This window comes from Meriones unguiculatus, chromosome 14, assembly GCF_030254825.1.
Source record: "Meriones unguiculatus strain TT.TT164.6M chromosome 14, Bangor_MerUng_6.1, whole genome shotgun sequence".
In the NCBI taxonomy this organism is placed as follows: domain Eukaryota; kingdom Metazoa; phylum Chordata; class Mammalia; order Rodentia; family Muridae; genus Meriones; species Meriones unguiculatus.
Window position 1 is genome coordinate 21,808,795 of NC_083361.1, and position 25,164 is coordinate 21,833,958.

A 25,164-nucleotide genomic window follows, 5' to 3' on the forward strand; every position below is an offset into this window, starting at 1 on the left:
TCAGGGCCCATGTTCTTGGGGAGCTTAGAGCTAGACTGAGGAGTGAGAGGAGGTAAGGGATGAGCACTGTCGACCAATGGAGGAATCAAGGGGATTGAAAGAACCGGGCAGGTCCCTTTCCAGAAGAGAAATGGAGGCCTCCCTCATCCTTCAGCTGGGCAGGGGTCCACATGAGAGACCCACACACTTGTTGGATCTCATGTGGTACATGACCAGGACACCGATGTTGAGGTGTCCGTCCCATCAGTGATAACCTGTACTGGACCACTCTGAAGAAGGAAAGCCAGGGAATGTCAAACATTCCTCTCTTCCTCCCCTACTGCCAACTTTCTGGCTTTCACATGCGTGAAGCAATGCAGAGTCTAGCACATGCCTATAATGCTGGTGTATGGTAGATGCAAATAGGAAGACTGTGAGTTCGAGACCAGCCGGGCTACATGGTGTCTAGTTTCCAGACTTGTAAGCCAAGTAAATCTCTATACTTAATAAATTTCCCAGCAACAGAAAGCAAACTAAAGTGGAGACTTGTTTTGGATTTGGGGATAGGCTGGCTGGCTGGCTCAGGTTGGCTTCAAACTCGCAGTCTCCTGCCTCTACCTCTGCCTCCAGAATGCTGTGCTTCTGAGCAGGCGCCGTAGCACCAGGCCTGACAAGGACTTTTGAAAATCCTGATGTCCAGACCTCGGCTTACAATTATCAAACCTGCCATGGCATCTATCTCTCAAAGCTCTGAGGTGGCTCTCTTGCATAAATTAGTTTGGCCAGCCTTTGCCTGGACCATTCTGCTCTCTCCCCACCCGCTGTCTGTTTGGAAGTCTCCCAGGCCCACTGTGAGAGCAAGTTCCAAGGCACCTAGTCTGTGTTTCATAATTGCCTGTCTTTCCGCAACTGGTTAATTGAATCTGCTGCAGCAGTGAGGTGGGTGGGGAGGCAGTGGGAAACAGATCAAAGGTTGGAGGGTGGTGCTTCCAACATCTATCCTGGAACAACTAGGGTCTGATGGGTACCAGATGGCGTTCATAAAAAGTGTTAGGTTTGAAAAGCCAGGCACGGTGGTACATGGCTGTAATCCCAGGACTGGGAGATGGAGACAGAGGAGACTGGGGTCTCAATGGCCATCCAGTCTAGCCAATCACTGACGGTGATGGTGCTGCTGCTGCTGTGGACGTTGAGGCTGCTGCTGCTGCTGCTGTTGCTGCTGCTGCTGTTGTTGCTGCTGTGCTGACCATGATGGTGATGGCACTGGTGTTGATGCTGATGGTGGTAGTGGTGATGGTGCTGATGGTGGTAGCGGTGATGGTGTGGATGGTGATGGTGGTCCTGCCATAGAAAGATCAGACTCTGGAATCATAAAGACTTGGGATGAATCTTGACCCCACCCCTAATCAGCTGTGACCTTCCTCCTCTCTGAGCCCCGCTTCTTCACACGTAAAATGAAGCATAGTATTCTGCTTATGGAATTAAAGGCGAAGGCACATGCTCAGCTAAGACAGCCGCTTGAAAAATCCTATCTGTGGCTTTAATCATCTCAGTGTGTGGGGGGAGTTGATGTTCTGGCACTCTGGAGGTTCATAGCTCAGCCCAGTTGGCTGTAGATGTCACCCCAGCACCTTCCTTACCCAATCATCATACCCCCGAAGTTACCAGCTGGTGCCATGTCCAGAAACTGACACAGCCTCCACCAGCCCGGCTGTAGAACCAGACTTGTGTGGGCTCCCATCGCCTCCTGAGTTGGCAGCGTGTGAGATGGGTCAGAGCAAGAGCTGGCATCTGCACCAGGCTCCAGCCCCAGACCTGCTCGCAATCAGTGAGCAGTGAGTATGGTGCTCAATGCCCTCACTGTCCAGCAGAGGACCGTGAAGATCACCCTGGCAACCAGAGACTAGGGAAGCTTGCAAAGGAGAGAGCTGGATGAGGGACCCCATCAACCTGCGTGTGGAGCCCAAGCTCAGTGGGAGTGTATATGACCCTTAGATCGTCTAACAGGCTTTGAGAGCTGAACCGCAGTTGCTGAATTACCACCAACTCCTCTGCCGATCCCTGGGGGACACGCTCGGGGCAGAGGAAGCACCAGAGCGCAGGCACTGAAAATTGAGCTGATGGTGGACCAATATCACACAGAAGGCAGGGTAGAACTTGTCATCTGAAACAAGTTGGTTTACTTGTTTAAACACCAACATATTAATGGGGATTAAACCAGACCCAGAATCTTACAGTGTTCAAAATATATGTTGTAACAATCCAAAATGACTGCGTTTATAAAGAACCCAGAAAATGCGACAGAGCCCTCGGGAAACATACAATTGATGGGCACAGCCGTAAGACCACTTAGATGTTGTGGTTCCCCAGAACTTCAGAGCAACTGTGGCTGCTCTAGAAACAGCGGTTCTCAGCCTGTGGGTCACAGCCCCTTTCACAGGGGCTGCCTATCAGGTATCCTGAAAATCCGATATTTACATTATGAAAATAATTTTATGGTTGGGAGGGGTCACCACAACATGAGGAATTGTATTAAAGGGTCGTGGCATTAGGAAGGTTGAGAGCCACTGGTCTAAGAGAGGAATGGTAAGGATGAACATGTCAGCAACCAACAGAGAAATGGAAGTGTGGGGACTTCATCACCGAAGAACGGGAACGGAATAAAGTGCCCGCCAGGTGGACCCCGCTGCAGACAGGTGAAGGCAGATGGCTGGGAGTCAAGCCAGGACAAAGTTCCACCCAGACCTGTCTGAGAACTACCCCTTCTCCGCCATGCTGGACTCCATCCTTCAAGCCACAGCCAGAATGAGTCCGTCTGGTCCGCCATTAACTTGCTTCTTTCAGGAAATTCATCTCAGCCGGGAGCTAATGCACCTGTGGGGGATGGGTGAGCACCAGGGAGCCTAGGGTTCATCAGTCCCTGGCCCGGCCTGAGCTAGGCTGAGAGGGAACGGAAGGCCAGTGGAGGCCAGGCCTTTAGCAGCTCCATCTCAAGCACTGCACAAAGCCAGGCCAGCAGCCGGGACAAGCCTGAGGGTTAACCTTGTGCTGGAAATCAAGGAGCAACAAAGAATCCTTCCCCCACGCCTCCTGCACCTAGGGCTGCAGGCCACTGTCCCTGTTTGCCACTCCTAGAGAGCCTTTTGCTGTACAAAACAACCCTAGGCTGGGCGATCAGGAAGCTCAACCCCACCACTTAGCCGCTGTGCCACCGACAGCAAAACCTTCTCATCTCCTTGGCCCCTATTCTTCACTTATCAAGACACAAGTAAAGTCCATCTCCAGGGCCCACTAGACGGCTCAGTGGGCAAAAGGCACTTCCTATCAAGCCCAATGACCCAAGGCTGATTCTCAGGACCTGCATGCCTAAAGAAGAGAACCAACTTCCGAAAGTTATTCCCTGGCTGCCGGGGTGTCCAGATCATAATGAGCGGAGAAGGCATGCAATAAGTTGGGGCTATGGTAAGGAGGGTAGAGTACCTTCCCAACACCTGCTGTTAGCACGAGGGAACAGATGTGGCTGGTGGCTCTGTAAGAAGTAGGTAAGACAGCGTACATGCAGGGACTTTGCATGGAGCAGCTGCTCCGTGGGTGTCGGTTTCTCGCTTTTCCAGTTTGTAAGTTGACATGAAAACTTCTTCTCTGGGTTTTGGCTGTCTCAGCCCCCAGCATCTGAGCAAGGGGTGGCTGCTTCCATGGGAGTCACTCTTGGAGAGGCTTAGGCCGAGGCCTCATGAACCTGGAACACTCAGGGGTGAAGGCCAGGCAGGGGCTGGGGAGGAAGTGCCGGCTATGTAATCATGAAGACCGATGTTCCGACCCCTAGAACCACATAATGTGGGCTATGGCGACACACGGCAGTAATCTCAAATCTGGGGAGACAGAGACGGGACCCCTAGGGCTTGTTAGCTAGCCTGTGAGCCCCAGGCACAGTAAGCAACCCCGCTTCAAGAACCGAGGCGCCTGAGGTAGACCCAGTGTCAACTGCTTGCTTCTGCGTGCATGGCCACTCATGAGCATGTACACACATGCACTCACACTAACAAGTATGGCAGGCTTCCAGCTTCATCAACGGGTACCCCACACTGGCCACAGGAGGGACTTGAGACTTTTGTGGCCGGTCCTTTAAGATCCTGAGTAACTACTAGGCCACCAGGCTCGTGCCTTGTCCACTGACTTGGCAGCCAAAGTGCCTCCCATGAGTCTGTTGTGGGATGGATCTCATTATGCTTAATGCACTGGAGTCTACAGGAGTCTATAGGTGATTCATTGGTGAGATCCCCCGCCCCATCCCTGTGTAAGGCCACCCTCGACCTCTTGGTGGCCCCTGAATGAGGAAAGGCAAGACACTTACCATGTGCCTGGATAACCAGGGGCTCAAATGAAAGCAAGGCTGCCCCTTGTTAGAGGAAGTATTCCTAGCCGGATCTAGTGGCTTGGGCTTGCAGTCCCAGCTCCTCAGGAGGAAGATGGAAAGGTCAAGGGCTGCCTGGGGTATAGAGCACATTCACAGCCAGTCTGAGCAGCTTAATGAAAGCCTATTTCCAAATAAAGAGGACAGGAAAAGGAAGGGCTGGGGTTGTAGCTAAGTGACATATTGCTTCTCCAGCATGCACAAGGTCTTGAGTTCAATCCCCAGTAATACAAAGGGGGAAAAAAGGTGTTCCTAAAATCCAGTTGAGTCCCTGGGGTGTTTGGGAACGTTTCCAAGTTACTCAGCCAGGCTGGCTAGGAAAGCAAAGCAGAGGTCAGGGGACCCTCAGCCGAGGGGGCAGGAACTCGACGGTGGCACAGTAGTAACAGCCAACCTTTACAAAGTGCAGTGTCTGCCTGGCCCCGTCCTGCACACTCTAGCACCAACACAATCATCTCCGCAATGGCCAGATGAAGTCCGTGCCACTTGTGCAAAATGCATAGGACCAGAAGCGCTTCAGACTTTTTTTAAGGTTTTTTTTTTTTTATTTGCATATTCATAATGAGCTATCTTGGGAATGAGACAAAGGTCTAAGCATGAAGTCCATTTATCTTTCGTGTATACCTTCTATGCATAGTCTGAAGGGAATTTCATACAGTGTGTCTCAACTTTTTGCATAAAACAAGATTTTTGTGGCGTGACATTCTCCATCAGGTCTGTTGTACTCAAGAAGTGTGAGATTGTGGATGTTTGAACGAGAGGCGCACAGTCTGTACTGTTCCCAGCCCACTTTTCAGGGCTGGGGGGATGCCAGGGAAGTTGAAACGACTCGCTGAAAGGTTAGAGGTCACATGCAGTGTAGGGAAGGCTGGCTGCTGCAGCAGGTCAGTCTCCAGGCAAGGCTCTGTGCTTTGCTGCAGCGGAAGCTTGCTACTCCCTGAGGCTCCATCCATGCCTGGGACCCAGGCTCCTCCCAGGCTCTGCCATCATCCCAGGCTTTTCTGGCTTTCATTTCCAGCCACTTGGCAATAGGAACAAGAGACTAGGACGGAGAGCCAGAGAGGGACAGGCATTGATTGTTGCTTGGGGAGATTTGACACCAGGACTGGAAGGAAAGCATTTCACCGCAGAGGAGGCTGGGAAATGTAGTCCAGCTCTTCAGGCCAGGGAGACTGGCCCTCAGGTTTTGAGGATCACACGGCCTTCTCTGCAGCCAGCAAACAGTAGAGGCATGCCGTACCTCCCATGGCTTGCCCTGCTGCCTCTCTGGCCCTCCTGGGTACTGAGAGTCAACTTTGGGGGCTCCCATCACTAAACGTATAGAGCCGTTTTGGGTTGTCACAGACCAGGGGATACTACGGGCATTTAGTGCAATGGTAGAGGCCAGAGACACCACCAAGCAGTGTACAGCAGCCGGGGGGAAGGGAAGGTTACAGTGCAAATAGCAATGCTGCTGACGCTGAGACATGCTGAGCTAGAGCTGGAGATGCGTGTGGGGTGTGTCCTCTGGCGAAAGTCCAGAAGGGTAGTTGTGCACGAAGAGGGCAGAGCTCAGGGGCTTCTGCCTGCCCTGTCTGGGGCTTGGTTACTCTCCCCAGGGCATTTTTTCCCCTAGCTGCCAACTGTGAAGAATCTTGGAAAAGCAGCGGAGTCATGCTGCCTTTTTGTAGATCTCAGCAGATTTGGCCGGCCTTCCTATCTCCACCTACAAAACTGTGTGCAAACAGAAATGTCCTCTGCAAACAAATCTTGTAGCCTAGCTGTCACAGCCTAGGCAGGTGGACTCGCCCACACACTCACCCACATGCATGCACACACACACAAATTACACCTATGTATGTATCCATCTACATGAGGACATACATACATATTATTTATATAATTTATATTTTATATGTATGTATTACTATGCATTTCTTTAAATACAGTGATTATCATATTTACATATTAGTAATATTTACATAAAATAAAATGTATATTATTAAAAGGAAAACTATGTGCATACATATAGGATAACCATATAAAAAGCAAGGCCTAGACTAGAACATAAGAGTTCTAAATGTCACCTACATAAAGAAGTCATTTTGAACAGCTTATTGTTGCTTCCCTGCAGGAATGTGCTCATGTCTCTCTCTCTCTCTCTCTCTCTCTCTCTGTGTGTGTGTGTGTGTATGCTCTCTCTATGACTTCTGCTAATATCCAGAATGTATATACCTACATTCTGGAACTTGCTCTTTCCATTTCATGTACTCAGTCATCCTTCTGTCTGGGTGGATATTTATTTTTCTCACAAGATTCTCTTAGGAGCCAGGCATTGTTATAAGACAGGTAATACATCAGGCATCCAGGCTTTGGTGCACAGGTGAGACCCGACCCAGCCTCCCAGTTGCCGACACCCTGTTTCCCACTAGCTCCATGACACATGCCAACAGTGACCCACGAAGGCCGGAAGTGAGGAACAATGACAGAGGACAGGCCTTAAAGTGCCACACCCATGTCTAACAGGGCATCTCTACACAGAAGGAATGAGGAATGGCCTAGAAGCCTCAGAGACACTAAAATAATTTTATTACATTTATGTATTATGAGAGAGAGAAAGAGAGAAGAGGAAGAGCACACGTGTGGAGATGCTTGAAGTCCAACTTGCAGGAATCGGCTCTCTCCTTCCGCGCTGTGAATCCTGGGATCAACTCAGGACATCAGCTCAGCTTACCTACTGAGATATCTTGCTGGTCGCTGAAAGGAGTTTTAACGGAGCGTAAACTTCACTTTCGTCTTAAAGCACATCTCAGTCTATACCACCTAAAAAAAAAGTGTTAGAGGTTTTATCTTTTGAAGGGAGAGGTCTGTAACAGCCTGCGTCTCCAGAATCGAAGCTTAGCGAAAAGGAAGACCGAGGTACCGCTCCAAAGACACGGATCCAATTTCTCTGGGTACTTTTATGGGAATTCTATTCCCCAACTTAATATTGTGAGGGTTCTCAGGCCAGACAGTGGCTGTGGAACCTGGCTGTCCATCGGAGTCACCCTCGAAGGATTTTAAGTGAACAGATGCCAGAATACAGATTCTGTGAACCCCGGGGACAGAATAGCTGAGACAGAGCATTTTAAAGAAGGAAAGGCCTGTTTGGGGCTGACAGCCTCAGGGGTGTCAGGTGAAGGTCATTGATGTGGTGGCTTTTCGGCCTGTGGTGAGGCAGTACTTTGTGGCAAGACAGGTGGACTTGAGTAGGGGAGGGAGAAGAAAGGCTAGAAGATCTCTTGATGATAATGGTCACGATGATATAGTGATATATATAAATACAAATGTGTGGCAGGACAACCTTTAAGAAGTAGCTCTCTCCTTCCACTGTTGCTCCCAGGGATCTATTAAGTGGTCAGTAGACACTCAGCTCATTGCCCATTGAGCCATCTCACTGGCCTCTCCCGTGTAGTCCTCCAGGCCTGCCTCCTGCATCTCAGTAATCCTGGCGATTAGCCTGAAGCAAGAGAATCGTACATTCAGGACCAACTTGAGCTGCATGTGTATGGAGTCCTTTTCTTCCCACCTGTCAGAAGGGGGAGGGGCTTTACCCCAATAACCTACTTATTCCTACGAGGCCCTGCCTCTTAAAGGATCCACCACCTCCCAGTAGCACAGGCAGCTGAGTTTTTGGCTTTTGGAGGACATTTCAGATCCAGAGCAAATCAGTGCTGTGGTCTGGGGCCCGCACTTTGAGAGCAAACGACGGCCCACAGTCCAAATCTGGCCCACTTGTTCTTTTACAAATAAAGTTTTGTTGAAGCCCAGCCCTGTCCCGTTTGTGGACAACTATCCATGGTCGCTTCCTCCTTCCACAGCATGGTTGAGTCGTTTCAGCAGAGAGCTTGAATGGCCCTCAAAGCCTAAAATCTTCACACTCGGATTGTTCATAGAAACAGCGTGTACACTCTGGCCTAAAGTAACACCTCTGCATTCTTCCAGTTCACTACTCCAGGGGAGAAATGACTTATTTGATTGGGACTGGGTGAGTTTCCATGAACACATTCCTGGTTGTCTTGTGGAAGGAGGTAAAGTGTTAAAGGGACCCGTCCATGCTAGGCAGTGTTCTCCATAACCCCTTCAGTGAGCCTCCGCTCAGGGCTGATGACAGAGGCTTCCTCCAATGAGAGCAGAGAACAGGGTCAGCTGCCATTCAGGCACATCTGCAGAGCTGCAGCCAATATCCGAGAGAACAGCTGGGGAGGAGAGAGGTTTGGGCTCACAGTTTCAGAGCGTTCCGTTTCTAGTTTTGTGGCAGAGGAGTTTCCTCCTGGCAGCCAGGAAGCAGATTAAGGGGGGAGTGCAGGAAGGAGTGAGGATTAGATGTAGCTCCCCAAACACCCCCCTCCGGAGGAGGCCTCTTTCCTCCAACTAGGCCTCACCTCCTCCTTTTACCACTTTTCTGTAAAGGGGTAAATAGATCCATTGACCTATTGATAATGTCACAGCCCTCATGATCACCTCTGGAAACACCCTCAGACACACCAGAAGCGTGCCTCCTAAGGGCTTAGACATTTCCTGATACAACCAAGTTGGCAATTAAATCAGACCACGACGGGTCCCTCTCTTCAGCCCACTGAAGAGCTCAGTCTACCTGCAACTTTTATTCTGCACAGAGCCTGATGCGTGAGAATCACCCGGGGTGCATTTGAGAAACACTGCAGTAAGTCCCCCAGGTCTAACCAGGAGCAGAATCTCCCTGAAGCAATAGCCGGCTGAGCAAGGAAGACATAAGTCATTGTGCCCCTAAAGTGTGAGCAGATGTGAGTAGCTGCGAAGCCCGGCCAGCACCTCCGGGAAGGAAGGTGCAGAAACAGTCTTCAGCCCAATGTATAAACTTTGGAGGTTCATGTCAAAACAAAAACATGGATTTATATAGTCACACCTTCGGAGGCTTAAAAAAAAAAACAAAAAGTGTGATCCACACCCAGATCTGAAAGTGTTGTCTCACCTCAGCCGTCATCGTCATCGTAACAGACACCAGCGCCACATGCTCCACACAAGATGCAAAAAGAAGCGACCCAACCACCCCCGGGAGCTCTACAAGATGTTCATCCTGATTTGCATTTCATAAAGAATGAGATCTAGTTGATAGATCGTCCATGCCGGTTAGTTCTCATTACCTGCTTGACGAAAATCTAGAATCGCCTGGGTAGAGTGTCCCAGTGAGGCATGGCCCAGTGTGGGCGATGAGGGGCACCGTGTTTCCATCCCATTAAGTGATGTGGGAAGACCCCACCTGGTGCCCTGGGTGGCACCATTCCCTACGAGGGAATTTCTGAACTGTGTGAATGGAGAAAGTGAGCTGAGCACTCACTAGCTTGCCTGCACTCATTTCTCTCTGCTCTTGACTGTGGCTGTGAACTTGACTGCTTCTGCTCCTGGCCACCTTGACTGCCCTGTAATGGAACTGGGAACTAAAATAACACCCCTGGGTTGCTTTAGGTTATGATGGGTTGGTGTATTGGGACATGAGCATCATAAATCAAGGAGCTTCCATATTGTGCGTGTGGGGGGTGTAGGGTTGAGGTCCACATCAGCTATCTTTCTCAATTGCTCCCCACTTATTTTTGAGACAGGTTATGTCTCTCACTTAACTTGTGGGTTGGCTAGAATGGTCGGCAGCACTGGCATTACAGGTGTGCATTCCTATGCCCGGCTCTGGCCTGCTTTGGCAAGCATTTTGCTGATTGAGTTATCTGCCCAGCCCTCTCCTGCATTACACTCTCACTCTTGTTCTCTCCCTGTGGGAGGGTCAGAAGGGAACCAGGTAAGAAAGGGAAAGTGGTGCCTAGCTTTCTGTTTCCGCCCCTGAGCCCTGGATTTCCCATCGGCAAACTTGGGCTGTGGACGGTACCTTCCCAGTAGGGTTGTGGACTAAGTGCTTTCCCTGTGCCTGGATGGCGGGAGTCAGGATCGGCGATGCTGGTTTTCAGTGTTTAAAGTGTGGTTACCCAAGCTGTCCTTATGGCTGTGGGAACGAAAAAGGCGGAGGAAAACAGATCTGTCTGAGCAGCTGCTATGAATCACGAACAGAGCCAGGAAAGCTTGTAAAACTCTGAATCGGTGTGAGATCACCCAGGCAAGTGCTCTAACGCTGAACTGCAGCTTCAGCCCAGGGAACATCTTGGAAACGGGAAAAAGCATCTGACAGCGCGCACAAAACCTGCATCTGCCCGCCGGATTATAAGTATAGAAACTGAGGCCCAGAAAGGGGCTAGACAGAACATGTATGTGTGGGGCGGGGGGCAGGAAGGTGTTCATGTGTGTGTTCATACCTGTGTGTGCTCTTGTGTTCGGAGGTCAGAGGTCAACCTTGGGTGCCATTCCTCTGGAGCCTTCCACCTTGATTTCTGAGACAGAGTCTTTCACTAGGATTTGGGGTTTGCAGGTTAGGCTAGGCTGGCTGGCCAATGAGGCCCAGAGACCTGTCTCCATCCCCCCAGCTCTGGGATTACAAGCACATGCCGCCGCGCACATAGTCAGCTCTTTGCAAGGCTCTGGGACTGAACCCCAGTCTTCCTGCTCGAGCCACTTCTCCAGACTCCTGAGATAGCTTGCTGCGGAGACAACCCTGAAGCCGCTGGTTCATTTCAGAAAGAACCTTGCTGCGGAGGGTGCCTGCTCCCTGTGAGGGGGGTTTGCAGAAAGCAAACAGACTGGGGACCACCTGGGGTGTGCAGAACTGACCTGTGCGAGGGAGGGGATCAGATGCACAGACCCCGAGGTTCTCTCTGAGGTTAACTCATGAGCATGGTGAACCAGGAGGGTTGTAAAATGACCTAGGATGGGTCTTGCTAGTTTACCACACTTTTTTTTTAATGGGGAGGCAGCTTACTCCAGCACCCAAGAGGTGGAGCACTGAGTGAAGAATGGAGGTGTTAAGGTTCCACACATGACCTGGGGGTGAGCCATGCTGTGCTACAAGCCTAAGGTTGTCCTGCAGGTGCAGTGTTGGTCCGGGGACATGGAAGAAGAGCCATCATGACCCATGACCCACAAGAGGAAACTGAGGAACTGTTTGCCTTGACAAAGCAGAGGACCACCCCACCCCCATTTTTATTTGAAGTGTTTACAGCACCCACATTCGAAGGTATCCAGCTTCCCTTCTAGAACCATCTGCCTTGGCAAAGGGAGTTAGCAACCAGAGGAGTTTAGCTACAGCCGGGAAGAACAGCAAGTGTTGACGTGGGATGCTTCAGCTTGCACAGCTGGTTCAAGGCGGCTGGATTCTGACTGGACATCGAAGGGATTCCTAATTTCTTCTTTGGGCCCCGGTTTTTCCAGATGTAAAATGGGTGAATGGGCCCACACTACCCCCGTGTCTGTCTCTCTTCTTTATCCCCTCTCCCTCACTATCGCTCTCTTTCTTTCCCTCTCTGTCTCTCTGTCTCCTTCCCCATCTCTCTGTGTTCCTTTCTCTGTCTCTCTCCCCCACTCTGTATGTATGTCCCTCTCACCCTTGTGTCTCTCCCTGTCTGTCTGTCTCTTGCTCTGTGTGTGTGTGTGTGTGTGTGTGCGTGTTGATTACTGGCATTCAGTGGGCAGAAGCCAGAATGCTGATTAGCATCCTACATTGCTCAGGATAACTAACCCCTCCCACCGTAGATTGAGCTAGCCCAAAATGCCCACAGCGCCGAGCATTGTTCCCTGTTCTGGAGAGCTCATGTGAAGATTCAGTGTGGGGCCAATGCATAGTAGGTGCTTAATAAAGCAAGGCTATGTTCACTGCTCCTCCAGAGCCTGCTTGTGGCGTCTAATAGGTTCCCTCTTTTTCTTGCCAGTTTTGTTTCTCTGAACTGCCTTGCCATGGTGATTGGTACCTCAGAAGTCAGCAGTTTGGTCAACGACTCTTTAGAGATAAGTTGGGTCTACAGGTCTATAAAGCGGGTTCCACAGGGCAGGGTGGGTATGTGGTCTACACAGTGCCTGAAGAAGAGAGCCAGATTTCAGTGCGCTGTCCACGAGTGCAGCTTCAGGATGCTTGAGGTCTGTGTGTTCAGAGGCTCGCTCTGATCAGCCCAGGCACAGGTTAAAGGGCTCGGCATAAGGAAAATTTCCTTTGACTGAACACTTTTCCCCTTAGACTTTAACTGTGTTTGAAACAAAACTTTTCATATGTCCTTTGACTCCCAGTGGAGCATTGAGCCTAGAGTAAGAGTCATAATTATAGAATGGAATGATCACAGAGTGAAATGGGGAAAAGAGATGACCAACCTCATGAGTGCAGCTTCCATTACTACAGAGAATACCTGAGGCTTGGTACATTCTAAAGAAGAGGTTTATTTAACACACAGAGGTGCTGAAAGTACAAGATTGGGCGCTCACAACTTTTTGTCTCTTATTAAGGAACTCAGTAAGACATCAAGGGTCAGGGGTCACATGGCAAGACAGAAAGCCAGAGAAATTCAGGGCTCAGGCTTCCTCCCCCATAATGACCCACTGTTTTAAATTTTATTTTTAATTTTATATATTCACTTTACACCCTGATCATAGCCCTCTCCTCTCCTCCTGGTCCCTCCCTCCCATCCCCTTCCCCCTCTCTCCTCTACCCTTGTCCCCAGAAAAGGGGAGCCCACCACCACCAACCCACCCCAACACATGAAGTCACATCAGGGATCCACTGAGGCCAGGCCAGGCAGCCCAGTTAGGGCAAAGTGATCAAAAGCAGGCAACAAAGTCCATGATAACGACCCGCTTTTTCAGGACCTAACCAGGGTTCCCTAAGGGCTACCTTATTCCCTTCTGAGAACAGCAGCCCCATGACCTAAACACCTGCCCTTGGCTCTGCCTTTTTCACAGGTTCTACCACCTACACACAACCACACTGAGGACCATACATGAACTTCGTTAGGACGACCCACACCCGACCCTTAGCACCACATGCATTCAAACTATGTCAAAACCCATGAAGTGTGAATGGGTCCTTGGGTAAGGTCTGAGAACATGAGGGCCTCCTCATGGTCCACATGGAGCTTGTAACATCTGTCCTGGCTGTCTATGGTCTGGGTTACACAGGCTGCAGGGAAATCGATTTTGAATGACAGGGGTATGACAGAAGAGTATGCATGCTTGAGCATGCGTGTATGTACGTGTGTGTTGCAGTAAAACGTTAATGTCTGCTTCCCCGTGCATGCTCCATGACAACCAGTAAAGGGTATTTGCAGGGAGAATGCCTCCTAAAGAGAAGGAGCGAAAGGATCTATTTAGAAGGAGTTGCTTTCCTCTGCTTCACCACTGAGGATGTAGTCACCCACCAGCTATAGGACTTGGTTTCTTTAAGCCATGGGCGGAGGAGCAGGGATATCTGTCTCGCTGTCTCAGACACCATGTTGATTTTTTCATGTTTGCTTATGTGAGACACTGTCTGTGCTGACCTTAAACTTCATCCTATAACCTCAGACTCATACAGGCTGGGATCACAGGAATGTCCCAGCATGCTGCATTCCTTTTCTGATTTCTGTGTCTAATCTTTTTTTTTTTTTTTAATTTTTATTTTGGTTTTGAGACAGGGTCTCACTGTGTAGACGAGGCTGGTCTTGAACTCACAGATATTCGCCAGACTCTGTCTCCTGCATGCTGGGATCAAAGGCGTGTGCCACCTCACCTGGCCTCTCACCTTAACTCTTCGTTCTTTGCAGTGACACAAAACTTAATATTATTCGAGGTTATGTCAACTCCTGAGCTTCCTGCCCCCCCTTCCATGCTGCTTTTGCACTTGATGACATCAGCCCTATTCAACCTCACCTTAATGTTTGCGTTCAGAATTGTGTATTTCTTTCACAGACCACCAGGACTTGATGACTTTACTAAGCAGTTTGCGAGAGCCAGGGCCTGAAGTTAATTCAGATGGCCAGAGAGGCACATTCCCATCCGCCAGTGCTGAATCACCAGGAGGGGCCCCCCCTCTCCGGGGCCTAATAATTCACCAGCCAAGTTACTTTGCAAATTGGGCTAGAAAGCGTGGGATATAATGCTTCCGTTTCCTCTCCCTCCTTCTGGCGATTTAGGTGGATTCTCTAATAAAGGCTGTTTTTCGCTTTCTTCCAACATAACATGTACTTGTTACATGAAGTTTTAACTCTCACAGACTTACATAACACAAAAACCAGGACTTTCCTTCCACAGAAAGGCTCTCTTGACAGCTGGGTGAACTGTGTGCCTTGGAGAGCCCCCCCTCCTTTTGAGTATGGGGCTCCCTCTCATTTCTCGCAGTCATGTAGCTCCCACAGCAGAGGTTAATCAGTGCTCTCCGCTCTTAGTATTGGCATCCACAAAGCATATTCTAAGCTGATGTCATAGGTGCAAATGACCCACTAAGGAAGAGTAACGGGACCCTCTAGGTGGTTGGGCTCCACTCTCATGAATGGGATCCATGGGTTTCTTCACCCTTCCTCCACAACACCATGGGGAGCAAAGCAAGAAGGTTCGATCTTTACAAAGAGTAAGCCCTCACAACCAGACCCCAAGTGTATTATACCCTCGTCTTGGTCTTCCCAGCCTCTAGAACGATAAGAAACGAGTTTCTGGTGTTTTCAAGCTGCCTAATTTATAGCAGTGTCTCGTAGCTACCTGGACAGACCAAGATGGCAAAGAGGGCAGAGTCTAAGTGAGACTCAGTCCAGGCATTCAGCTATCCTCCCTGACCGGAGCCAAGAGGACGGTAAGGCTTCTGGAGTGATGAGTAGCAACATACTCAAAGTTCTGGCAATCGGGGAAACTGTCTTGAGCCTTGGTGTCTGGGATATTCAATGGATTTGGACACTTAGGCCAGGGAGAGCACCTGAGCAGCTGACCCCAGTCTCCAGGCCTCTCTGAAGTCAAGCTGATATTGACTGTCCCAAGTCACCAAGCATCAATCATTTTTGTTAGCAAGGTACAGCCACAATGCCCAAAGTGGGACACTTTCCACAGAAGCCAGGAGTAGCTTCCAGGGCGGCTGAGGGTGGGCAGGGGTCAGTAGCTTCAGCAACACTTCCTGAGAAAAGTATCATTTTCATCTTTTTTTTTTCCATCCTTGCAAGCAGTGTCTTGGAATGTAAGCTGGCTTTTTTTTTTTTTCCAGGAAGGATCAGGTCATGATCATTTGAGGGCTCATAAGCTACATAATGCCTCTTGGAATCATTCTGTAGTTTAAATATTCATCCTCACACATGCCATCAGATCCAGATGTTAAGGCCTTAACTCCCAAGGAAATCATATCAGGATGTGGTACTGTGAGGGACATGGTTAAGTCATGAGGACAGGACTCTCACATTTGACATCTGTGGCTTGATGAAAGAAGCCTCGGAGAGCCAACTTATCCCTCCCACTGCTTGAGTACACAGTAAGAAGAAGTCACCTCAGTTAGCAGCAGAGGTGGCATACACCTTTAATCCCAGCGCTCAGGAGGCAGAGGCAGGCAGATCTCTGTGAGTTCAAGGCCAGCCTGCTTTATGAAGTGAGTTTCAGGACAGCTAGAAAAAGCCTGTCTTGGAAAAAACAAAAACGACAACAAAAAAGCTAACTCAAAAGGGGTCCCTCCCCAGAGTCTAAGCTTGCTGTGCCTTGATCTAGTGTTGCTCAGTCTTCAGCACCAGGAGAAAGAAATTTCTGTTGTTTCCCAGCCACCTGGGTTACGGCATTTTTCCCACAGCAACCCACACAAACGAAGATATCAGCCCTTTCCTGCAGCACAAGTGCATCATGTTGTAAACAAATGGGGTTGGCCGTGTTTCAATAAAACTTTATTTACAAAAACAGATGGAGGGCTGTATTTGTCTTGGATGCTTTGTGTTGTCAGTTCCTGCTGTGTAAAATATCCTTGTATGTATTTATCTGTGTCTGTTTCTGTAGGTGGTGCTGTGGGACACAGTCCTAGAACAGATGTGCCGGGTCACAAGTTGCTTTTCATTTTGAACCAACTCCAAAAGTTGAACCAACTCAGTCTTTATTATATGACAGTGCTCGCATTTTTCCTTTTTTCTCCGCCATCTCTTTCTGTGTCTCTCTGTATTTGTCTTTTTGTTTCTCATCTCTGCCTCTGTCTCTCTGTCTGTCTGTCTGTGTCTATCTCTCTGTGTACATATTCATTTGTATGTGTGTATACATACTCATGTGAAGGCCAAAGGTCAAGGCTGCGTGTCTCCCTCAATCTCTCTCAGCTTACTTTTTGAGATAGGATCTCTTCCTGAATCTGGCGCTCACCAACTTAGCTAGGCTGGGATGGGGGAGCACCCAGGATCTGTGGCTCTAAACTCTGATATTGCTTATGCTTACATGGGCAATCACGGAACTGACTGAGACTTCTCCCCAGCCCACGATTTCCTTCTCTAAAACTTCTTCTGAAGGATATAAACCCTATGCTCATTTGAGGGATGCTGCTGTGTATGTCTACTTTTTTTTTTCCTTTGGAGTTCCTGAGATGGGGCTCACTCTATAGCATAGTCTGGCTTGACACAGGATTTCTCATGCCTCAACCTCCCACATGCTGGGATCATAGGCACAAGCCACAGGACCATTCCATTGTTCTTGAGCTTTGCAGAGACAGAGAAGGTCAGTACATTTTACCTTGAGAACAGAAAACCAAATGAACGTGGAATAGCCTTCTGACAAGATCTTGTTTTAGACTGAGGTTCACAGGAAACAGAACTCCGGTAACCTGTTCTTGTCTAGTAAGATAAAACCTTATGTTCCTTGCTAAACATGGTCTAAAAGGTCTTGATTATTAACTACTCAAGTTGTTTTTGTTTTCGTTTTTCTATGCATCACCTTAATAATTTCCTTACTAATCCAAAATTCCATCACTACTATTGCCCTTCTGTCATAAGGGTTTTTCATGTAATGAGGTCTATCTATGTGCACCAAGCCTTTTATTCACTGTACAAAAAATATACATGCTCCAATTTCCCCCACAGAGCTGACAAGCACCAGATACCCTTGAGTAAACATTGTGTTCCTTCTGCCCTGTTTCAGTGGGTATTTTGTTTTCTGATGTTGGATGGTGTTCTTGATTTTGTGTTTGCACTTTTCTTCTCCCAACCCCCATTTCTATCATTTGGAATTCTCTATGTGAACCCCACAAGGGAGAACAGAGGCTCACTACTAGCATTCAAGTTCTTTGTAGGGCTGTAGATTTGAGCTATTTTGTTTGATAATCAGTATCCCTCCTGGGATTTAGCCTGCCTTTGCTTGGCTCATACTGGGTGAATCTGTGATATTTCTTGTTCTTCAGCCTTTCATTTATAACACAGCCTGCTTCCCCATTAGTGCAATGGCACATTTGAACTATCCACGCACAGATAAAGAATGAGGCTGAACTTTGCTAGAAAGATAAATCAAGCCAACCATCTCATTAGGTTTGAATGGCACTAATTAAGCTTGCATTGGAATTAACGGAGAATTTTCCTGAGAGACAGAACATGTGACTAAGGGTGGAAGAAACTATCCTGGCCATTTCTCTTCATGAACTTCCCTCCACTGTGAAAAACAGAAGTGTGTGGTCTCTTTTTATGAGTTCAAAGAACAGAAATTTAGGATCAAAACAATAGTACGTCATTTGCCATGTGTGGTTAGAGCTGGACACACAACATTTCAGTTCCATAATCTATTAACTTGCAAGATAAAGTATAGGCGAATCCTCTAGATTAAATGAGGAAAGGGAGGCATAAAAGTGTTCAGTTTATGTCATAGATACTTTTCCTGTTTGCTGTGATAAGGTGACAAAAACAACCAAAAAAAAAAAAAAGACTTTATTTTGACTCACAGTTCTAGTACAGTCCCTCACGGCAGGAAGTCAAGGCCGAAGGAGTTTGAGGGAGCTGAGGTTACACTGACTATCAGTCAAGAAATGGTAATCAAATGTTCAACAAAGTTTCTCCTTTCCCATACAATTCAAGCCCTGGGAATGGTGCCATCCACAGTGGGCATGTCTTCCTACCTCAGTTAATCTAAAGATAATCCCCAGAGGCATGTCCAGGAGCCAGTATCTCAGGGTGATTCTAGAGCCTTTGAAGTCGACAGCTGAGATTAATAATCACCCTTGCTTGCTCCAGAGGCCCAAGATTCACCTCAGAATGTCTATCCTCTTAGTTCAATCCTAGTTGCTCTCATCTATGTTGGACTGACCGCCTACAAGATTATTGGCCGTGTCAAGAGACATTTGGGGTTGTCGAAGCTTGATGGAGGGATGCTGCTACTGGCATCTTGTAGGTAGATTCCAGAGATGCTGCTAAGCATCCTTCACATTGCTGGACAAGCCTCGATAGTAAAGGATTTTTTGGAGCATGATGCTGTTGATATACTCTTGTTTGATCCAAATCCCCAGCAGTCGTGCAAAAAGCTGAGCATCGCTGAGTGCATGCCTGTAACCCAAGTACTTTGGGGAAATAAAGACAGGAGTATCACTGGTGATTGATGGTCGTCAGTCTGGCTCCAAGTTTACTGAGAGACCCTGAGAAACAAGGGAAGAAGGGGGCAGAGTGTGACAGAGCAGGACACAAAGTCCTCTTCTGGTCTCTGCCAGGGCTCACACAGGCACACATATGTGTACTCAGGACACACACAAATCCTGGTTTATCCACTTAGCTGGACTGTGGTGAAAGCTTGCTGTCCCACCAGAACTGTCCATTCACAGAGTTCTGTTAGCAATGCGTGAGTCAGCGAGATGTAAGTTTACAGTTGCACATTGTGGGTAGCACATTTCAAAGAAGGAACACCCAGTGCAAACGCTGGCAAATGGGAATGGCTGACTTGGTAAGGGACAGCGGGAGCCTCAGCTGTGCTTGGAAGACAGCCCCTGAGAAGCAATGTCCCCAACAACCCCATATTTGCCGCTGAGCAGTGTGTGTGTGAACTAACGGCCTCTTTCTTGTGCCTTCCTCCCCATCCCGTTTCCCCTGTTCCTCACGTCCGTCCTCCCTGCCCGACCTCTCCCCTCTGGCTCTCTAGTGTTCGGTCACAACATGAAAAGCAGCAATGACTTCATCGGGAGGATCGTCATCGGCCAGTACTCCTCCGGCCCCTCAGAATCCAACCACTGGCGGAGGATGCTCAACACCCACCGCACAGCTGTGGAGCAGTGGCACAGCCTGAGGTCCCGGGCCGAGTGTGACCGCGTGTCTCCTGCCTCCCTGGAGGTGACCTGATCGCCGGAGGGAAGGCAACCTTTGTTTGTTTAAAAGAGAGAGAGAGAGAGAGAGAGAGAGAGAGAGAGAGAGAAATGTGTCACGTAAATGTCCAACCCACACCTACATATACTTTCACACATGCGCACGTGCTTAGCAAAGCCCTCTCGGCACTGAGAGCAAGCTGACCGTTGACCATACAGGAGCCACCCTCGTTGGGGGAAGCTTGTGAAGTTTCCGGAAACTCCATTCACGCATAAATCACGAGCCGGGCGGGTTCTGCTTGTGGGACTTCTGAGCAGTGCCCCTAAATGTACTTTCAACCCTCAAGGCCAGAGAAAGAAGGCCTTCCTGAAAAGAGCCTGACTTGGTTTACCAAGAGTTTGGCTGATATGTGGGGGGCTTGATCCACACCTCAGAAACATACCTTCCAGGAAACTTCTGAACAGGCCATTCTTGGGGCCTCCACCCGTGATACCTTTCTCCAAAGGTGTAAGTATCTTTCTCCTTAGTACATGTGAAAACTAGATTAGACTCTTTGGAGAGAACGGGGGGGGGGCAAGAGGAGGTAACCCAGTGTCAGGAGCCCAGGTTTATCTGATTTGTCCTTGTGTTATTTCTGGGACTCGCTGTGGGTATGTGTAAGTATGTTATCATGCGTGTGCTCTCACACGTGGGCACATGCGTGCCTACTCATCCTGTTAGACAGCATGGTGGTAGCCAGGGCCTTCATGCTCAAAGCTCCCTTACCTCTGCCTTTCATCCAGTGCAAGCTTACCCCATATCCTCCCACCCATCAGAGACTCCCCCGCACCTCAGGTAGCGATAGATCGCGTGTCCGTAAATAGGGTTACAATAGAGCAAAAGTAACGTGTATGACTGGATCGTGGTGGTTATGACCCATCAGGGGTCTGGCACGTGAATGAAAATGGTGCCACATCCCTCCACCATGACCCTTAACCATATAGTCCGAAGATCCTTCTGTGTTTTGCGTGTGCACTGGTCGCGTCTTGTGTGTTAAGGCTTTAGTAGCTAGAATAGACTCCTCCCCCGTGGGATGCTTCTGTATCTTTCTCCACAGCATATTGTCCTCTGTGGCGGGGAGCTGTTTGTTGTCAAAATTAAAGATTATTTATTTGTGCCATGCACTGGAGTTATCTTTTGTTGCGGTTTTGTCCATGCCATAGAAGGAGGAGGGTGTTGGCTGTTAGTGTGCATGAGGCGACCAGCCGGAGCCGAGAGGTAGGAAAGTGAAGCGCTGTTGGATCCCCAGCACCCACATAAGAAGACAGGCCCAACAACAAGCGTTCATGGTCCTAGTGTAGAAGGTGGTGTGTGTGTGTGTGTGTGTGCATGTGTGTTCTGTAACAAGACTTTCCTTGGAGAAATGCAACATACATGTCTAACCCCAGATAAGGAGCCCACAACAGACTAAAGCACAGATACTGACAAAGTCCAACTTGGCGTACCAATGAGTTTTATTGGGAACCCTTACAGTAGTATGGGTGAGGGACTACTCTCAGGAACAGAAGTGACTCAAAGATAGCCGCATCACCAAAGCCCACCCCGGTGACAGCTCACAAAAGCAGACAGCCTGGAGCACACTTCACAGCCTGACGGCAGCTCAGCAGGTCGGAGACTGTCCCTTCCAAGCAACTGAGTTAGGAGAGAGAGAGAGAGAGAAAGAGAGAGGCTCTGAACTTGACAAGGGCTTTTGAAACTTGAAAGCCCACCCCCATGACACACTTCCTCCAACAAGACCACACCTCTTAATCCTTCTAATCCTTTCAAATAGTGCCACCCCCTGATGAGTAAGCATGCAAATATATGAGCCTACGGGGCCATTCTTATGCACACCACCACAGTCTGTATTAGATGCATACAGATTTCCTTTCTCATCATTGTTCGCCAAATGATGCCATGCAACAGCTGCATTAGTAGCAACAGCCAGAGCGCCGCAGATTGTAAGCAGCCTAAGATGACGTGATCTTCAGAGGGCATGTACTATGTAACATGCTAAGGCTAGGATTAGGTTAGTTCTGTGTAAACACTGCATTATCTTATATAAAGCAGTTGAGTATTTATGGTTTTCAGTATCTCTGGGTATCCTTCAACTTGTCCCCCTCAGACACCCATAATCCAGAGTAGGTGTGGCCAACTGTCCTGCTGGTTTGTTTTGTCTGACAATCGATGACTACCCCAAGGGATAGATGTGAGGATATGCTGGAATCAAGCTGGCAAAGTCCTCACTTGAGTCTTGGCACAGCACCCAGTGGCTATTATTACCTGGTGTGCATCAGACAGCTTCTGCTGGGGACAAGAAGGAACACTGGCAGCTCAGATCAGAACCATCCACATCTCCAGGAATAGAGTTTGTCAGGAGACAGAGAGATGTGTTGAAAGGTGAAGGGAGGACTGAGTTTCTATAGAAACCAGAGCCCAAGGTGCCCTGCTTTGGACTACCCATTGTTTTAATTAGCATCCTCCTCCTCCTCCGGTAGGAGGTGGGAAAAGAGACGCCTGGACCACTCCACCAACTCTGTGTGGTATGGGGACCCAAGTTAAAAGAATAAAGGTGGGTGGAGAGCAGTAATGGAGAGTTTTAAAGATACTTTCATTTCCCCGGAACCCCTGAGTATTCTTATCTCTTTGAGAAGGCATTCCCCTCTTCCTCCTCTGCTGCAGCTCTGAACTCAGGCCAACTGCAGAACACCATGGGATTTCAACTATGCCCCCAGACTTGACACAAACTACAGACCTATACCCTGCCTGTAACTGAAGGAACAGTTCTATCTAGGATACCAAAACCAGCCTGTCATTTGAGGCACTGGTATTTTGTTCCTATCAAATACTGAGTGGTTGCAAGGAAGAAACTCCCCTTTCTTTTCTGGGTATACCATTGTCCACTGCTGATGAGAGAACTGCCCTTCATTAGTTCAAAAAGGCCAACAGAAATAACTCCAGAGGGGTTGGGATATAAAAACCTAATAGTTTACGCCTAGAAGAAAATGTTGGAAGGCAAAGCCTTTCCATTTCAAAGTGGCTAACCTTTGGAGAACGTGTTAGCTTTCCACCACTACATCAAAATACCTGAGGCAGAGAAAGGATGAAAGATCAAAGCGGGCCATGGTTTTGATGTGTGCTGAGGGCAGTGAATGGAATCACATCTTGGTGAGAGCATTGAAACCAGGAAGCAGAGACAGAGGGAGGGGTTGATGATCTCACAACCCTTGAGGGGTCACACATGAACGACCTTAACCTCTTCCGGGGACAATGTCCCCAGTTACTTCCCGTTAGGACCAACCTCTTAGAAGCTCAACCACTTCCCAAGGCTGCCAGATTCATCACAGGGACTTTTGGGAGACATTCACGTCCTATCCAGACCACAGCAGCTCCGTTAGTTTGAAAGTTGAGGTCATCTTCTCCAGCATTGTTTAAGGTCTCCAGATCATGGGTGCCTCTCCCGTGCTAAGCATTTTCTAAGCGCTTGTATGGGAGAAGCATCAGTTTGTTCAGATTTTGTAGGCAGGAAAGCCAAGGCTTAGAGAGGTTTACTAATTGCTGTCTAATCACAGCAGAACATGAGAGCATCTGTCTCGGAGTTTATCAAATGAATAAGTATCGGCTCCTCTGTTATAAAGTCACAGACAGAGGACTTTAACCACTAAATACCCAATATTTTTAAATGTTTGAGTGCGTATACATGTGTGGATACAGGTGTGCGAATGAACAAGCAGAGACCAGAAGAGGACACCGGGTATTCCCCCCGCCCCATCACTCTCTGCCTAACCCTTTGCGATGAGGTCTCTCCCTGAACCTGAAGCTCATGTTCTCTTGGCTAAGCTGGGGAGCCAGCATGCGCCAGCAAGCTTTCTGTCTCTGCTTCCCTTGGAGCTGAAGTTACAAGAATACTCCAGATACCCAGTTTGTTGCCTCGGTGCTGTGATCCGAATTCTTATCCTTATGATTGCCTACCAAGTGCCCTTGACCTCTGAACCATCTCTCCTGCCTCGTAGATAACATTTTAGGAGCTAAGCAATGAGAGAGAGAGAGAGAGCTATAGTGGATGGATGGATGGATGGATGGATGGATGGATGATAAATCAGCAGACGTTTTAGACAGAGCTTCACTGACTTGCCCAGTCTCTCATAAACACGTGTATAGGGAGGACAGAATAGCATTCAGTAAGTGTCATTTTAAGAAGCTAGAAAATGTACGCTCACACATACACTCACACACTCATTCACATGTAATATATAGATCACTACAAAGAGAGCCTTACTTTACAATCTTCAATTAACAGCAAACAATACTTGTTAAGGGGAAAAAAAATCATCCATTTTCTGTCTGTAAACTTGAGACTTAGATCAGGAGTTGTTGAACCACAGAACCTGGGCCATGCCCAACCCATTGCCTGTCTTTATAAATATGGTTTTATTGAAACACTTCCAGGCCTATTCCTGGGTCTTTGGTAAAGCTGAAGAGTGATAGGTTAGCAAACCCTGCAAAGCCTAAAGAACATGCTCTTTCTTTAAAAAAAAAAAAAAGTTCTGCACCCCTGTCTAGAGCAATATTCTGTAAACTGTCTAGAGTGATATTCTGTAAAGCAATATTCTGTAAAATGAACACACAAGCCACCGGAGAGCAGTAAACCAAGGGCAGGTTCTGATTCAGTAGCTCCTGGCAGGCTCTGAGACTCTGCAATTCTGATGTGTTTCCATGGGTCACACCTGCATTTCAGCAAAGGATACATTCAGAGAGGGAATGGGACTGATGGACAACAACACTCAGACACATACTGCAGGACAAATGACTATAGCTGGGGATTCAGAGGTATCTGTCTGCCTAAAATGTTCTGTCTACTATCTATCTATCTATCTATCTATCTATCTATCTATCTATCTATCTATCCTCTCTTCACAAGAATTTCCAGGGGCCTCTTTTGGGCTATTCTCCCTCTCCCATCATATTCATTCACAGAAGGACATTGATGTAGTTGAAACGTTTGCCCCACCAAAATTCATATTGAATTTTGTTAATGTGGGGTGTTTATCTCCAGAGTTTATCTCTTCTTCTGCTCTCTCTCCTCCTCTTCCTTTTTCTTCTCTCCCTCCTCCCACATGTAATTCTACAGCAAGAAGATACAGATACACTGATATTGAATTTTACAACCTTGAAACTCTTTTCATTGTAAATTATCCAGCCTCAAGTATTTTGTTATGGCAGCAAACATGGGCTAAAGCAAATGAGTTTGGCTTTCTGGTAGCCTCCCAGAAAATACCAGCAGGAGCCTCTACATCTCTACTCCCAGGATGACAGCCCTGACAGGGAAATGACGACTTTACATTTTGTACCACCTTCATGAATGTCATTTTAGGGCTGTTTAGAGCAGAGAGACCTCTAAAGCAAGCTGTGGTGTCTCCCTTTGCTCACCGCTGTGACGGAACACCTGACACAGAAACTCGAGGAAGAAAGGGTTTGTTTGGGCTCACAGTTTTGAGGGTACAGTCCATCATGGCGGGGGACACGTGGAAGAGAGAACAGCTGTAGCTGGGAGGGAAGGTGGGTGGGGCGACTGGGAGGGAAGGTGGGTGGGGCGACTGGGAGGGAAGGTGGGTGGGGCGACTGGTCTACTGCATTCACAGA

The 25,164-nt window shown here is 48.4% G+C and overlaps 1 protein-coding gene across 3 annotated transcripts in view; it reads left to right on the top strand.

Annotated features, from left to right (window-relative positions):
* Syt17 (synaptotagmin 17) overlaps window positions 1-20,662 on the top strand; it is a 70,133-nt gene extending 49,471 nt beyond the window's left edge. For all 3 annotated transcript variants that reach the window (XM_060366968.1, XM_021646963.2, XM_021646964.2), the window contains exon 8: window positions 19,343-20,662. In XM_060366968.1, the coding sequence (XP_060222951.1) occupies window positions 19,343-19,539 (197 nt within the window). In that variant the 3' untranslated portion in view covers window positions 19,540-20,662. The remainder of the gene's footprint in view (window positions 1-19,342) is intronic.
* The last annotated feature ends 4,502 nt before the right edge of the window (window positions 20,663-25,164 follow it).